General features: G+C 47.2%; 1 protein-coding gene and 1 pseudogene across 3 annotated transcripts in view; both read right to left on the bottom strand.

Moving 5' to 3' along the window:
* Window positions 1–17,220, bottom strand: part of LOC311526413 (D-beta-hydroxybutyrate dehydrogenase, mitochondrial-like) — a 49,039-nt gene that overhangs the window by 4,335 nt on the left and 27,484 nt on the right. For both annotated transcript variants that reach the window (XM_084639420.1, XM_084639421.1), the window contains 2 exons: window positions 8,226–8,367; window positions 469–621 (listed from right to left, as the gene is read on the bottom strand). In XM_084639420.1, coding sequence (XP_084495546.1) covers window positions 469–621; window positions 8,226–8,367 — 295 coding nt within the window. The remainder of the gene's footprint in view (window positions 1–468; window positions 622–8,225; window positions 8,368–17,220) is intronic.
* LOC311526414 (large ribosomal subunit protein eL33 pseudogene) lies at window positions 6,288–6,618 on the bottom strand (annotated as a pseudogene). The gene has a single exon. The product of its transcript is annotated as a large ribosomal subunit protein eL33 pseudogene (transcript).

Below are 17,220 nucleotides of genomic sequence, written 5' to 3'. Positions count from 1 at the left end.
ATAGGGCAGCTGGGATATATTTAGTAGCACACAATATAAATGATATCTGGAAAAAACATCTGTGTGTCACCTCTTGTGTGTCTGTGTCTCCCTTCCCAGAGCAGGAGGCTGGGCTTGCATCTGCCTACTGCCTCCAAAGTCCTCATATTTATTACCTCACTGGCATGCTGGGCTGGCTTTTTGGGAAGCATCTAAAATGGCTCTGTGCATAGATATTGTTATAACCTCATTTATCATCCTTGCTATAGCTCAGGTCCCCTCAACAACAGGAGTTACACAAGGTGATTTGCTATAGATCTGCAAAGTGCTCATATTACGGCCAAATACTGCTCTCCATCATGCCTGTACAGCCTCAGGGGCTTGCACAGGTGTCACTGAAGGCAGAACTTGAGATGGTTTCTAGTGGCTTTTCCCTGTTGCTTTGCAAAGCTTCTCTCTGACTGCGACCATGCCAGATGCCATCTGTACCTTTAGCTCTGCGAACAAGGGGCAGGAAAGCCTTGGTCACTCTGACAGTTCCCCACAAGTTGACGTCAGCCACCTCCTTGTACTTGTCTATGCTTGTGAATTCCACCTCTCCGAAGGCTGATACTCCAGCATTATTCACCAAGCCCCAGAGACCTGACAATAAACAAAAGAGTTAAAGGGTTTAAGTGGGGGTCCCTCAGGGAGAAACAGCTCTTCCGGGATTTCATCTTCTCTCAGGGTAAAACAACCTGCTGGCAAAAACAGGACTTTTTCATCTAGGACAGTGAAATACACCAACAACACCGCAGTGGGCTACTGTAACATGGGAATAACAGGAGTAGGGATGTAAATATTGTTTTAAAAGTTAATTGTTTAAACGATTAAAAATATTTCATTTAAACGGTTAACCGATTAAAGGGCCAGTCGGCATGGCTGGGGCTGCTCCAGCCGGCGTGGGGGTTAATAGTTAAGGCGCGTTAACCAGTAAGACAAATGCTTAACGGTTAACATTTTACATCCCTAAACTGGAGAGACAGAAGAGCATCAAGGCATTGACTCAAAGCACCAGGGAAGTTAGTGAGGGGCCAGCACCTGACCCTCAGGAACGTTGCTTGCTGTGATGTCGTTGGCTCTCCTGAGGCTGGGATGGACCTGTATCTGTCCCACTAACCATGGCCCACTCTGGCTGGTGTTTGACTGAAGAGCACAAACAAGAGAAATAGGCAAGAGCTCCCCTGGAGCAGCTGCCTCTCCAGCAGCAGCACAGTGACCTCTTCCAGCCAGAGAAGATGAAGGATAACACTTGATTTGGGGAGCCTAACCTGGGGACTGATTTCCAGAGGGGCTGAGCAGCCATGGGTCCCACCTACTTGTGGGGGAATGAGGGTGCTCAGCACCTCTGAATAAACAGGCTCAAGATGGGCACCCAAAACATCAGAGGCCACTTTTGAAAGTCCTGACTTAACTGTGGCACCTCTGCAGGGTTCTACCATCCAAGTTCTTTCTCCGGTGTTTGCAGAGGGCAGCAACTTGTAACCAGCCCACAATTTGGCTACTTTCAATCCTTACTACAGCAGAACCTCATTCGTTTGCACTAAAGACACAGTTGTCTTTAGGATTGTCTGCAGGATTGAGTCCTTAGATTTTACGTTCTTCAGAGTAAGGACTCTGTCTTTCTTCTAAAGTCCTGTTTATATCCATATGGTGTGATGTAAGCAATAACCAACGATAATGACAGAGCAAACAATAGGAAAACAAGGATCAGACATTGCAAAATTCTGACCAGTTATTTAGTCATGTATTTATTATTATTTCTGTTGTGGTAGGGCCATCATTATCAGGGTCCCCATTATACTTATCTGCTCACCTGTCCTACCACATAATGAACAGGCCCCTCTGCCCAGCCAACCATGGCAGACTCCAATGTCCCTTGTCCTCTTTGAGCAAGTTCTCCCATGCTGCTCCTTATGCCTAGAACGCTCGCTCCTATTCAGTTCCTTTACCCTCTTTCAAATCGCTTCTCAAATCCCGTTTCTACTGTGATGGTCTCAGCTAGCTAGCTCAGGTAACAGGTAGGCAGGTGGCCTGTTGGAAGAGCCACTGAAACCTCGTGTTCATTTATTTTGGTGTCTGTGTACATATGATTATTTTTAATTGAAGATTGTAAATTATACAAATAGCTAATCCAGGCAACGCTGTGTCTCTGTTTCTGCTACACATACTGTTCCCATCCCCTAGTCACATTCTCCCTGTGTTACACACCCACCTGCTAAGCGTTGTCCTTATTGTAGACTGTAAAGTCCTTGGGGAAGAGACTATCTTAAATTATATCTTTGAGCTGCACCCAGCTAAATGAGGCCCCGATCCTGATAAGGGTCTGTGTTGGGGTAGCACCCACAGATAATAAATAATGATAAGAGTACTACGGTATTAGGACACAGAGTGCCTGATTAATCTCTGGTGTAATTTCACAGAAGTCAGAGAGTTCGGCAGAGACTTGCATTGAATGAGTTTGTTATGACTTCCCCGAGGCAGAGAGAGAACAGGGCTTACAGCAGAGCTCTGGCACAGGAGTTCTTGGCTCCCTGCCATGTTCTGGAACAGGTCTCTCTGTAACCAGAGCCTGTATAATAAATTTAGTACATTTAGAACCATTTATGAAAAAGCTAATTAAAGCAGTTAATCCTTTATGAGATTCCATCATTAGTCAATCATATCATAGTAGTCTGTAACATAACTTTGATAGTCATCTGGCACACGTTTAAAGAGCATTATCATTATTATTTGTTCAATGTCAACATTGGTGGGTGCCGCCCAAGACCAAAGAGAAACAGAGACACCACCCACCCCAAAGAGTTTAGCATCTCAAAGCCCAGACACTCCGTCTGTAATGCTGTGCTTTCTGTGTGTTTTGGAACAAATTCTACTCCTGAGGGCATTCTGCACAAAAAAAATTAGAATTTGGCACACAATATTTTAAAATTCTGCAAATTTTATTTGTCAAATAAATGTGGAGGCTCCAGCATGGCACTGGAGAGCACAGGCTAGTGGCTGCATAGAGGTGGGAGATCACTGTGCAGCTGCCTCCTGGGACATGGATTCAGCAGTGAGGCTGCACCCAACTTATGAAGAGAGACTGAGGGAACTGGGATTGTTTAGTCTGCAGAAGAGAAGAATGAGGGGGGATTTGATAGCTGCTTTTAACTACCCGAAAGGTGGATCCAAAGAGGATGGCTCTAGACTATTCTCAGTGATAGCAGAAGACAGGACAAGGAGTAATGGTCTCAAGTTGCAGTGGGGGAGATTTAGGTTGGATATTAGGAAAAACTTTTTCACTAGGAGGGTGGTGAAACACTCGAATGCGTTACCTAGGGAGATGGTGGAATCCCCTTCCTTAGAAGTTTTTAAGGTCAGGCTTGACAAAGCCCTGGCTGGGACGATTTAGTTGGGGATTGGTCCTGCTCTGGGAAGGGGGTTGGACTAGATGACCTCCAGAGGTCCCTTCCAACTCTGATATTCTATGATTCTAACCCTGACACAGCGCAAGGACCCAGCCTGCCCCAGAAACACCCCAGGGCCCTGCCCCTCTGTGTGGGCAGGCAGGCTCAGCAAGACAGGATTCAAGTGTGGAGGGGCTTAATGTGGGGGGATCCAGGTGTGGGTTGAGAGGGCTCTGTGTGGGGCAACCTGGGTGCGGGCAGCTCAGTGGGGAATCTGGTTGCAGGGGGGATCTGGATGCACAGGGGCTTGTTGGGGGTTTCTGGGTGTAACGGTAATGGGATTCTGCAGGGGGGTCCAGGTGAAGGTGGTTGGGGCTCAGTGGTGGGGGAGCCTGGGAGTAGGAGGGATAGAGCTTGGCAGGATAGTCTGGGTGGGGGACTCAGATGCTGCGGGAGCGGGGCTCAGTGCGGTGGGGATCCAGGTGTAGCTGGTTGGGGCTCAGTGGGATAGGGATCCAGGTGCACCTGGCTCATTGGGGTGGTCCAGGTGCAAGGGAAGTGGGGCTTATCAGGAGGGTGAGGCTCAGTGAGAGGATCTGGGTATGAGGGGGTCTGGATGAATGGGTGTTGGGTGGGTGGGGGAGCAGCTCCCTCTACAGGAATCCCTCCCCCTGCAGCTGAGGAGCAATGGGTGCAGGAAGCTGGGGGGAGAGGGGAGCAGTTTGCAGAGCTTCCTGCAGCTGGGAGAGAAATCTGGGGGTGGGTCTGACCCAGCCCCAGATGCCGTGCAGGGGAAGAGGAAGACCCGTTCTCCCCAGCCCCGCTGGGACTAGCAGCTGAGCCTGGCACAGGGTCAGAGCCACCAGCCAGGTCTTCCCCAGTCCCGCCTCCTGCCCCACAGTGATTTACCTCTCTGCCAGCTGCCCTGGGCACCCACAACATACTGCTGGGGAGGGTCGCATAACCGCTCTTGTGGCTTCCCTTTGCTTCCCCTTCAGAGAGTCAGAAAGCCAAGGAAAGTGTGGGCCCCTTACTGAATGAGGGAGGCAACCTAGTGACAGAGGATGTGGAAAAAGCTAATGTACTCAATGCTTTTTTTGCCTCTGTCTTCACTAACAAGGTCAGCTCCCAGACCGCTGCGCTGGGCATCACAACATGGGGAAGAGATGGCCAGCCCTCTGTGGAGATAGAGGTGGTTAGGGACTATTTAGAAAAGCTGGACGTGCACAAGTCCATGGGGCTGGACGAGTTGCATCCGAGAGTGCTGAAGGAATTGGCGGCTGTGATTGCAGAGCCATTGGCCATTATCTTTGAAAACTCGTGGCGTACGGGGGAAGTCCCGGATGACTGGAAAAAGGCTGATGTAGTGCCAATCTTTAAAAAAGGGAAGGAGGAGGATCCTGGGAACTACAGGCCAGTCAGCCTCACTTCAGTCCCTGGAAAAATCATGGAGCAGGTCCTCAAAGAATCAATCCTGAAGCACTTGCATGAGAGGAAAGTGATCAGGAACAGCCAGCATGGATTCACCAAGGGAAGGTCATGCCTGACTAATCTAATCGCCTTTTATGATGAGATTACTGGTTCTGTGGATGAAGGGAAAGCAGTGGATGTATAGTTTCTTGACTTTAGCAAAGCTTTTGACAAGGTCTCCCACAGTATTCTTGTCAGCAAGTTAAAGAAGTACGGACTGGATGAATGCACTATAAGGTGGGTAGAAAGCTGGCTAGATTGTCGGGCTCAACGGGTAGTGATCAATGGATCCATGTCTAGTTGGCAGCCGGTGTCAAGTGGAGTGCCCCAGGGGTCGGTCCTGGGGCCGGTTTTGTTCAATATCCTCATAAATGATCTGGAGGATGGTGTGGATTGCACTCTCAGCAAATTTGCGGATGATACTAAACTGGGAGGAGTGGTAGATACGCTGGAGGGGAGGGATAGGATACAGAAGGACCTAGACAAATTGGAGGATTGGGCCAAAAGAAATCTGATGAGGTTCAATAAGGATAAGTGCAGGGTCCTGCACTTAGGACGGAAGAATCCAATGCACCGCTACAGACTAGGGGCCGAATGGCTAGGCAGCAGTTCTGCGGAAAAGGACCTAGGGGTGACAGTGGACGAGAAGCTGGATAGGAGTCAGCAGTGTGTCCTTGTTGCCAAGAAGGCCAATGGCATTTTGGGATGTATAAGTAGGGGCATAGCGAGCAGATCGAGGGACGTGATCGTCCCCCTCTATTCGACATTGGTGAGGCCTCATCTGGAGTACTGTGTCCAGTTTTGGGCCCCACACTACAAGAAGGATGTGGATAAATTGGAGAGAGTCCAGCGAAGGGCAACAAAAATGATTAGGGGTCTAGAACACATGAGTTATGAGGAGAGGCTGAGGGAGCTGGGATTGTTTAGTCTGCAGAAGAGAAGAATGAGGGGGGATTTGATAGCTGCTTTCAACTACCTGAAAGGGGGTTCCAAAGAGGATGGCTCTAAACTGTTCTCAATGGTAGCAGATGACAGAACGAGGAGTAATGGTCTCAAGTTGCAGTGGGGGAGGTTTAGATTGGATATTAGGAAAAACTTTTTCACTATGAGGGTGGTGAAACACTGGAATGCGTTACCTAGGGAGGTGGTAGAATCTCCTTCCTTAGAGGTTTTTAAGGTCAGGCTTGACAAAGCCCTGGCTGGGATGATTTAACTGGGAATTGGTCCTGCTTCGAGCAGGGGGTTGGACTAGATGACCTTCTGGGGTCCCTTCCAACCCTGATATTCTATGATTCTATGATTTTTCTGTGGGGAAGCAAAGAAATCTGCAGGGAACATAAATTCTGAGCATGTGCAGTGCTGCAGAATTCCCCCAAGAGTAAAATTCTGAATTATATTTTCAGTAAAAATTTAGATTCTAAATGGACACAGCATCACTCTGATTCTGTGCCCCCTGGTTTTGTCAAGAAGGTTGGGTTGGAACTTAGCACAAAGCAAGCCACTGTTTCTATGGGCATGTGTTACTTTCGCCCAGCTGTCTTGTGTTGTGTTGGGCTTGCCACCAAGAGTCACAGTGTGGTGTTTAGTACTGTACACATAGGCACATCTCTTGCCCAAGTAGAATTCAGTCTTGTCCCAGGTCTAACTCCGTTAATTTTCAGAAGGGCAGTATGATCCCTTTGTTTTGGAGGCCACACTTATAGCCAGCAAAAATGACCTTGGACCACAATCTCCCAGACATGGTGTTGCCCTGAAGTCTTGATCCCAGCAGGCCCCCATGGCTCTGGCCCAAGATGGCAGTGAGAGGGAGCCGCCATTAGCATGCCTATGGCAGTGAGTGACTACATAAATCTCCACGAAGGAGGGACTGCCCACCTATCAGATGGAGAAGTACACAAGAGATACTGTGCCCATCCCTGCTAGGAACCAGACTTTTATCTCATTGCCACTGTCTGAGAAACAACAGTGAGGTTTGCCTGAAAGCTCTCATTCTGTACAGCATAGCTCTGGGCCGCTGCTGCTAACCTGTTCTGCGTGAAAAGTTTGGGGAGGTGTGAGAAGGTGTGGAGAGGAATCTGATGAGACAGGGCAGGTGTGGAATGGTTGTGCAGGAAGGACAGAATTGTGCACAGAGAAAGCACATTCAGGGGAGGAGGTGGGAATTGACTTCTGGTTATTTCTTCCTTATATTTAATAGCATCATTCATGTAGGGATTAAGGACCTTGTTGTGTACTTTGAATGAAGTTTGGGACTATCTTTCTGCCACACTTTTAATGTGCCCAGCACCTTAACACCTGCCAGGACCAAGGAAAAAGCTACTTCTGGCCCTACCCCACCTCTTGGATGGAGCAAACCCCCAAGTGCTCCTGTGAGGATGTCCCTGGACAGAAAGCTGTGAGGAGATGCTCACTACCCTGACATGTCATGTGCTTATCATCAGTCCTGGTCTGAGGCTGGTGGCTGGTTTACTCCCATGTGGGTGGCCAATCAGGCTCTATGAATACAGTGGAACAGGCATAGTGTGATCCACTGGGGCCAAGAACCCTCACAAACTCCCCGAAGCAGGCTCAGATACAGAGGGGAGAGATGGAGAGGCACAGGGAGGTCCCATTTCAAGCTCCATTCCCCACAGCCAGCCTGGTTACCTGCAGTGCTGCCGAGTAGTAACTTTCTTCAAATCAAGCAGGAGCCAGGCCGTTCGTAGTAAGAGGCATAGGTGCTGACTCCATGGCTGGAGCACACACGGGTTAAAATTAGCCAAGCTCCCCTTACCCCTCGTCCCAACTCCTCCTCCTCCCCTGAGCGTGCCACATCCCCGCTCCTCCACCTACTTTCCAGCGCTTCCTGCCCAGCCACCGCCAAACAGCTGTTTGACAGCGTTAGCACACTCTGGGAGGGAGGGGGAGGAGCAGGAACGTGGCGCACTCAGAAGAGGAGGCGGGGAAGAGGCAGGGCTGAGGTGGGGATTTGGGGAAGGAGTTGGAATAGGGGCAGGGAGGGGTGGGAAGAGGCGGGGCCTCATGGAAGAGGTGGATTGGGGATGGGGCTGGGGGCAGAAGGGGGGAAGTCGCTGCCTATGGTAAGAGGTGGCTGCTGTCTGCCAGCTTGTGTCTGCTGTCATGCAACAGTCCAGCTCCCCTTTGCACCTTCCAGAATGTGACAACAAAAAACTAAAGCCAGGAAATGCCTCCCACACAACAGTCAGATCCATTACTAAGCCACTCAGATAAACTTAACTCTGCCCTAGTGGGGTAATTCCTCCTTAACAAGGGTTCATGTAAGTGAATTAAAAAGGCAACTGGCCTGAGAGCAAAGGCTCCCCCAGCTTGTAATGTTATCCCCACTACCTTTCTCCGGCTCCTTCAGATTGTTCTTCACAAACTCCACAGCCTGAGCCACTTCTTGGTCACTGCACACATTTAGCTGCAGCACTTTCATGCGATCTGATTTCATGCTCTCCAGCTCCCTGGTGCCATCTCCATTCTCACCCTGCCCAAGAGAGAAAGGAGAGAGAGGATGCCCTGCTCAGACAGAACAGCAGTAATCTAGCCCCGCACCAAGGACACAGGCTTGCATACAGAGGCGGCGCCCAGATGGCCTATGCAATCACACAATGCCAGTCCAACCTTTGGGAATTTACCTCCCATTTCTGTCTCAATTTCCCCACCCAGCAAATAGACTGACTCTGTTTCTCCCTTCCTCACAGGTGGACTCATTGGTTACTGTTTGCCCCGCACTTGGAGGGTGTAGAGAGTTAGGTAAGTGCTGACCAGTGTCAGTGCTCTGTGGGTAACAGAGCCAACATTTTCAAAAGGATCACAGAAGTCCAGATTTTCTGGACTTGAGAGTAAAGGCTTTTCTGGCAGCTTCTCTGAATAGCTCACTCTCAAAATTCCTACCCATTCTAATTAAATGTATTCTTTCATTCTCTTTCAGAAGCAAATGCAAGACTACAATGCCAAAGGCAATTCCTTGCTGGCTGAGTCTGAGAGCAAACAGTCTAGTGCTATAAGAAAGGAAAGGTATAAAACACTGAAAGGTGAACATTCTGTATAACAATTTGCATCTTTTACAAAAGAGATCAGGAGGCATAGTAATGGAAGTATCAGGGAGATGCAGTGACCTCTGTGGGGAGAGTGGCAGCCATTCAGACACCTGGTTCACAGCAAGATGGGAAAAGGAAACGCTGGGTAAGGACATCAGAACAAAAGCTTACTCCACCCTGAATAATGAGGTCAACTCCACTTTTCTTTATGACCAGTTTCTTGTCCAGTTTTACTTCCAGGATCTCATGCAATAGCACAAAGCTGCAATATTTAGTTTGCAAGCACTGAAATGAAAATTGAGGGACAATATTTCCCTTGGAATTTTAAATAGAATAATGGAAACCGTTCTTAGGTGCTTAGTTTTGTTGGGGTTATTTTTGGTTTTGTTGCTGTGTGTATTTTGTATTTGTTGCTGTGTATTTTTTTTTTTTTATTAAACAAAACTTATATTTGAGACCAAATTCCAAATTGTACCTGGTCATTGCCAGGCAAAGCAGGCAGGATTTGGGACTTGGCTTTAAGGTCTTTTTGGGGGTGGGGAAGGAATGAAAAACAGAACAAAAAACAAACACCCCTACAAGGTGGAATTCAATTTCCCTTAGCTCAGCCATGGACTCCAGGGAATCCAGGCATCTTAGAGCTGATATATAGGTCACCATTTCCTCCCCTCCTTCTTATCATCAATTTTATCAGGGAGGAGACATTTGCATTTTGATGGGCTGCTATTAGTCAAAAACAACAAGGAGTCTGGTGGCACCTTAAAGACTAACATTTATTTGAGCATAAGCTTTTGTGGGTAAAAACCTCACTTCTTCAGATGCACTTCTGATTGATCTGATTTCTCCTGTACTTGCATACTAGCTTCCAATTATTGTGGGCAAAAAGGACAAGTCAAGTGTAGTCCCACATCATGTTACAGTAGGTGAGGAGATTGCCTGTCTTACCCCACAGGTACCTGCTCGACTGCCTTGGCAGGAAGGCTGAAGTAAATATTGCATATTTACTTAGTTGCTTTTATTTGTGTTGCAGATTACCTGTCTCCTGTTCAAAAGTGCCTTCCTCTGACAACTTCAGCTAAGCAAAAGGGTCATGTGGTTAGTCAGAATGGCCTAACTTCCCACCTCAGTCATGCTGATACAGATGGGATAACTCCATTAACTTCAATGTGGAGTTACTCCAGTGTTACACCAGTGTAACTGAAATCAGGATCTGGTCCCACAACATTTCCTTTTAAAACTTAAATGTTTCCAGGCATCACAGAAACACAGGACGAAGCAGTTGAACTTCCTGGGTCACTGGACACAAGACACGACAGCACTGCTCACACCTTTCTATGTACGTGAAAGGAAACTTCCCAAAGTGTGATGTTGGCATTTTGGTAGGCATTGTGTCAGCATCACAATGTTATGCTCCCTTTTAAAGCAAATTGTTTATATGCGGTACACTGCTGCTCACTGTATCTTGGGAAAATGTTGTTAAAACTTAGCTTTGGATCATACAAAGAGCTTTTCAGCTGCTTCACAGTGAACGAAGTGAAGCCCATCCAGCTCACGAACAGAGACTTACTGTATCTGGGCTCAAGGCACTTCTTGTTAGCTCAGAGTGCTAAGAACCAGGGCTCCCTAAGCAAGTTTTCTCCCCCCTCAGCCCTTACTAAAATAAAAAGAAACACATTTCCAGTACTTCTGCCAAACAGCCATTGATCAATGACTTGGAAAAACAGTGTTGCTCTTTAGTATTTCTCACCTAAAACAAGAATTTTCTTCTTCAGCCAAGGAGGATCAGTTACTGCCCTAAACTCCTGCAAATCACTCAGTGCTGAGAGAGTATACTGATTTGGAAGGTCTATTTTTATATCAAATAAGCATCAGAATAACTGTCTGACATGGCTGCCCACTGCAGGGCTGGCCCTGCCCCTCCATGGTTCACCTCTTCCTTACCCCTCTGGGGCGATGTGAGCTCTGGGAGGGCTGCGGGAGTGCTCAGGCGAGGCACGCTTCCCAGGACTGTTGGGGTGTCTCACCATATCCCCCCAAGGGTTCTGCTCTGTGCCTCCTACTCCCAGTGTCTCCTGAAGGGTCTGCCTGAGTTGCCTCCTGGGTGGTTTTTTAGGGCTGTGTCACTGACCCTCGCTGCTCCTGACTCTGCACCATGATGTCCCCTCGGGTCTCTGGGGGGGAGAAGAGATCGTCCAAAAGAATGGACATTAGGTACAAAACACGGAGGGAAGCATGCAGACCTGGTATTCCCAGTGCGCCATCTGCCTCCTTTTCTCTCCTGGTTCCTGGTGAGTCCATACAGGGGACTCGTCCCTCTTGCAGACAGATCCTCATGCTAAATGAAAGTGCCCACAAAACCTCGTCCATGTCGCCGTGTTGATTTATCAGCAGAGTCTGGGCTCGGTGCCCGGATTCCAACAGCAGCATCTCCATCACCCAGCAGACACAACTTCTACCCCTTCGCCTGCTCTTTGTTTTATTTGTTCTTTCTACGGCTTCTGTGCTTTCAGGCTGGGAGGGGAAGTTTAAACTGCATTATAATGTGTGACAGACACAAAATGAGGGGGTGATCTCTTTTATTGAACCAACTTCTGTGGGTGGAAGGCACAAGCTTTCGAGCATCCCAGAGCTCTTCTTTGGGTTTGGGGAAATGTTTAGTCATGAGGTGGTACTGTATGAAGCATACTGCACCCTATCTTTGCTGAGTGACGGAGGCAGTCGACACTCTTTTTTTTACAATAAAACTGTTGTGACTAGCACCTATCTTGCCTCTGTGTGTGTGACTAACACAACATGGGGTCAGAAGATAAACAGAAACGGCAGAATTTTGTCAAAATGCTAAAGGTCCCCCACTCCAGAGAGACTCAGCTTCAACAGACCGTCCGACTGGCCCAACTGGATGGAGCACTTTGCATGTTTTTGCATTACAACTAAACTCCACAACGAGACAGGGGAGGGGAAAGCTAGTTCTCTCATCTGTACCATGGGCAGGGAAGCTGAATGTGTCTTTCAATCCTTGGCCTTTGGAGACGAGAGCCACAAGAACAATTACTCTGCGGGGGCTGGCTAAGTTTGATGAGCATTTTATACCTCAACCTAATGTGGTTTATGAGCGAGTGTGTTTCTACCAGCATGTCCAAACACGGGGGAGGCTGTGGAATCTTTTATAGGAGGCTTGTATGACACGGCAGAAAATTGTGATTTTGAGGATAAAAGGGAAGAGCAGACTACAGACAGTGCCTGGCATTTTAGCAACAGACTATCAGAGAAACTGCAAATAAAGAGAGATTTCTAGATAATACTAGTCTAGATAATACTTAGTCCTGCCATGAGTGCAGGGGACTGGAAGACCTCTCGAGGTCTCTTCCAGTCCTATGATTCTATGTAACCCTTCAAACAGCAACAGAAATGACAAGACAATTGGAGAGGACTAAAAATCAAGAGAGACCAGAGGCTTCCAGAAAGAGAACTAGAGAAAGTGACTTACAGAGTGACGACAGGAGATTGGCACAGCTGTAAAAAGCAATTCAATAAATCCTCAAAGGCAATGTTTGGGGCTTTGAGGATTTATTACAATTGCTGCGTATGATGTGGGAAAAGTCACAATCCAAGAGGTGATTGTCCACCCAAAGGAGCCACATGCCATAAATGCACAAAAACTGGACATTTTGCCACCGTCTGCCCATGAAGGGGTTGACTCTCAAATAGCGCCTTCTTTTGGCTGGGCGTGGCATAGCAATTCTCTCCACATCATGTACCTTCTGCTGCTGGTCATTCCAGTGCTGTGGTCATCTGCCTCTTCCTGTGACTTGGACCATCAGCCAGGTCACTTTAAAGTCTCTCCTCTTCTGGGTAGTTAATGAACAAAAACAAGGGGAATTAACAAAGATGTTCATCCCAAAGCTGGGTCAAGGCTCTCTTCCTTCAGAGGACACTCATCAGTCTAGGGCCCTAACCTCCATTTGCAGGTAATAGAAGGCAGTGGTTCCCTCTCAAGGTGAGTCAGCATCTGACCCTCCCTCCCCTCAGGAAGGGGCTGTTGGGCAGCAGTCAGCTGGGGAGCTCTGCTTCCAGTCTGCCCTCTCTGCAGCAGCTGAGGACTGAAGGTCTGCTCTCCTCCCTGGTCTGCCAACAACTGAGCTGGGTTCTCCCTCTTCATCTCCTCCCTCCGAACCTGCCATTTCTCACACCTGCTATGGGGCAGCGACACCTGAGCCCACACTAGCTCATTAACCCCATGTTGTCCATGTGGGGTCTGCATACCGCATCACCCTGCTGTACACAGGCAGTACAGGAAGTGAACACTGAGAGTCAAGAGACCTTTTTTCTGGGCTCAGTCACATGTAATGACACAGAGCCAGCCTGGAAGCTGAAACTGAGTATTTGAGGCAAGACTTAATGTTAAAATAGATTCAGGTGTGGATGCAACCGTCATACCAGAAGGGCCTTCTAATCACCTTCAACCTCTCCTAGAGCTGAAACCAGCAGATACTGTCCTAAATAACCCCCCAGGTACTCTGGCAGCACTGGACAGTTTTTCACAGAAACAACCTACAATGTGTGACAAAGTTCCTGCTCTACCTTGGTGGGTCTTGCGCTTATTGGCAGATTCGCTCGCCTTGGAGCTTCACGGCAACCCTCAGCTTGGCTGCTTTTCTGAACCCAAGTCCAGGTCAACTCCTCCTGTGTCTGACCAGGAATGGGGAGGATTTGGGGGAACCCGGGCCCGCCCTCTACTCCGGGTTCCAGCCCAGGGCCCTGTGGAATGCAGCTGTCTAGACTGCCCCCTGGAACAGCTGTGTGACAGCTACAGCTCCCTGGGCTACTTCCCCATGGCCTCCTCCCAACCCCTTCTTTATCCTCTCCACAGGACCTTCCTCCTGGTGTCTGATAATGCTTGTACTCCTCAGTCCTCCAACATTCTGCGTTCTCATTCTCAGCTCCTAGTGCCTCTTGCTCCCAGCTCCTCACACGCACACCACAAACTGAAGTGAGATCCTTTTTAAACCCAGATGCCCTGATTAACCTGCCTTAATTGATTCTAGCAGCTTCTTGATTGGCTGCAGGTGTTCTAATCAGCCTGTCTGTCTTAATTGTCTCCAGAAGGTTCCTGATTGTTCTGGAACCTTCCCTTTTACCTTACCCAGGGAAAAGGGACCTACTGAGCCTGGGGCTAATATATCTGCCTTCTATTACTCTCCTATAGCCATCTGGCCCGACCCTGTCACAAAAGACAAAAGCTTTAATGTTACCGTGGATGTGATCAGAGGCTGACAATCTCCTCTGTTTCAGTGTGGTTGCCATGATGGGTGGTGTGAGAAAGATGGAAGAAGGAGACAGACTATTTGGTGTACTTGATTTTTAAAAGGAGATGCAGTAGAAATGCTGCTGAACCACATAGTATATATATGACCCACAGAATTCCTATCCCATTACTTCATAAAGTAGAAATGGAGTTAAAGAGAATGGAAAAGAGTGACAGAATTGAGAAAAGCTCTGAGCCAACTGCATGGTCTGCACCGATGGTACCTGTTATAGAGAAAAATACGAACTTGCATGGATCTTAAAAGACTTATTGAAGCAGTAACAAGAGAAAAATATATCCTTCCAGCACCCAGAGACTTTCTTCCTTACATGGCAGGTGCTACTGTGTTCTCCAAGCTTGATGCCTCAAGTGGTTTCTAAGGGAGTGCTACACTGACTACATTAATTACACAATTTGGGAGACTGTGCTTTCAAAGATTACATTTTGGGATTACCAGAATTCCTGACATTTTCCAAAGAAAGATGGCAGAGCGGCTAAGGAACATAAATGAGGTTGTCATTTTTATGGACAAAATTTTAGTATATGGGTCATCAGTGGAAAACAAGACAAAACCCTCAGTAAAGTTCTGAGCTTAATCAGTGAGCCTGGACTCAAGCTAAATAAAGAAAAGTATGTTTTCCACCTACACCAAAATGAATTTTGGGGACAGATAATAAACAAAGATGGAATTAGTCTTCGCTCTGAGAAACTAAAAGCAATTAGAGAATTGAATGCATTTGTTCCAGAACTGAGATGCTTAATGGAGATGGTACATTATTTTGGCTAATACCTGCAAGACCTTTCTTCAGTGACAAAATCCTTGAATGAACTAGTAAAGTGCAATACATCCAGTTTATAAGGGCCAGTTTCAATGTTCAGCAATGCAAACAAACACACAGTGATCACTGCCAGTGCTAGTAGCTATGTCCTTGGTGGTGTACTGTTGCAGGTATGTGGGTCTGAGTGGAAACCAGCTGCGTTCAAAAACGATATGCACCGATTGAAAAGGAGTGCCTTGGCACGGGTATGAGCATGTGAGAAGTCCTACAGATATCTGTGTGGATTACGTTCCTTTAAACTGATAACTGCCCATAAACCTCTTCTAAATTTATCAACGGAAAAGACCTTTATCAAGTATCAATGAGATGCCAATGTCTTTTGAACAGGCTCATGCAATTTAACCCAATCACTGAATATACTCCTGGTAAAAAATCTGGTAACAGCAGACACATTGTCATGGAGCCCCACATTGCACTCAAATATCTGTGGGATAGAAGATGATGTAAAGGCTTTTGTAGATGCTGTGGGAACTTACAGACAAGTGTCAGGCAGGAAACCCGCTGCAAAGAGCAACATTAAGAAGTTTTTAGCTACATTTGGGCACGTTGGCCCTAGTATCTGAAGAACACAATGGCTGTGACAAGAGACTGCTTTGCTGTATGCAGACAATTAAGCAAGTCCAATGGCCTAATGATTAAAGGTGATTGTACTATCATCCAAAATGCTTTGAGAGGAGAAATTCTAGACCTCATCTATCCAGGACATCAAGTACTAGCAAAATGCCATGAATGAGCCAATCAGTCAGTGTGGTGGCCTGGAATCAGCAAGGACATGAAGAATAAAATGTCTTCATGTGAACACTGCAGAACTAACAGACCAACATAACACAAAGAGTCTCTAATAACAATACCTCTACCAACTTTCCCAGACCTAGAGAAGAGCTCTATGTAGCTCAAAAGCTTGCATCTTTCACCAGCAGAAGTTGGTCCAAAGAAAGGTATTACTTCCCTCACCTGTCTCTCTAACACCTTTACCAGACAGCCCCTGGAGGAGGCTAGCAGCAGATTGATGCATATTCAGAGGACATCATTACCTAGTTGAAATGGATCATTTTTCTAGATACATTGAAATAATATATTTGAAAGATTCAACGTGTTGCAGTGTTACCAAGAAATTAAAGAGCGCATTTGCCCATTCTGGTATTCCAGAACAATTATTGCTAGACAACAGACCACAATTCACTGCAGCTGAATTTACGTCATTCCAAAGTATGACTTTGAACACACCACTAGCAGACCGCATTACCCACAAGCAAATGGAGAAACTGAGAGGGCAGTACAGACAGTGATGAAATACTGAAGCAGGAAGATCCATTCCTTGTTCTTCCCAGGTACAGGCCAACACCAGTAGTAACTACTGGGCATAGCCCCGCCCAGCTTCTGATGGGAAGGCAACTCATATGTACTGTTCTAACCCTGGAAAAAAATCTAGCCCCAAAGTGGCTAGTGAGAGGAGTGGCTGAATTAGATCAAAAGGCAAAAACTGGTTATGAACATTTTTACAACCAATGTCACTTAGAATCGCCTGATCTGGAACCCGATGGCCATGAAGGAAAAGGATGGAGAACTCAAGTTGTTGTAAAGAAAAAGAATGCAGCGCCCAGGTCACACACCATTGAGACAGATGGCAGGGAGTTCAGCAGAAACTATTGACATCTTCAGTTTGTTCCTGAGACTCAATAATCAACTGAGAACAAGATGCAGAACAAGGAAGAGGAAGATGAATCTACTCCGAACGTGCCAGGCGAGCCATTGCAAGGGAAAGACAGCCTAGTCGCCAAGATGTTACCCATTGTGGCTATATGAAGAACCATTATGATTCAGGGATGAGTAACACACAGACATGTATTGACATTCAAAAAGTAAGTTTGGAAAAAAAAACAGTTTTAGAGTTTTAAAGTTATTAAAATACAGAAAAGACCAAAAGGGGGGAGATGTGATGGGAAGCTTAAACTGCCTTATAACATGTAGTCACTCGGTGGCACTGGGTGAAGCGTCCAGTCACACATATTGGCAGACTGTTGGAGGCAGGCTACACTTTGTGTACAGTAAAGTTTAGTGTGGTGGCTAGTGCCCGTTTTGCTGCTATTCCTGGGTGGCTAACCTGGTACAGCCATGTCCCGCGCACTTCCCTCCCCCTGCCCTTGGGAAGC

This window comes from Lepidochelys olivacea (assembly GCF_965140295.1).
Source record: "Lepidochelys olivacea isolate rLepOli2 genome assembly, chromosome: 9".
Classification (NCBI taxonomy): domain Eukaryota; kingdom Metazoa; phylum Chordata; order Testudines; family Cheloniidae; genus Lepidochelys; species Lepidochelys olivacea.
The sequence above is the reverse complement of the archived record's forward strand: the minus strand, read 5'-3'. Positions and strand labels throughout refer to the sequence as shown.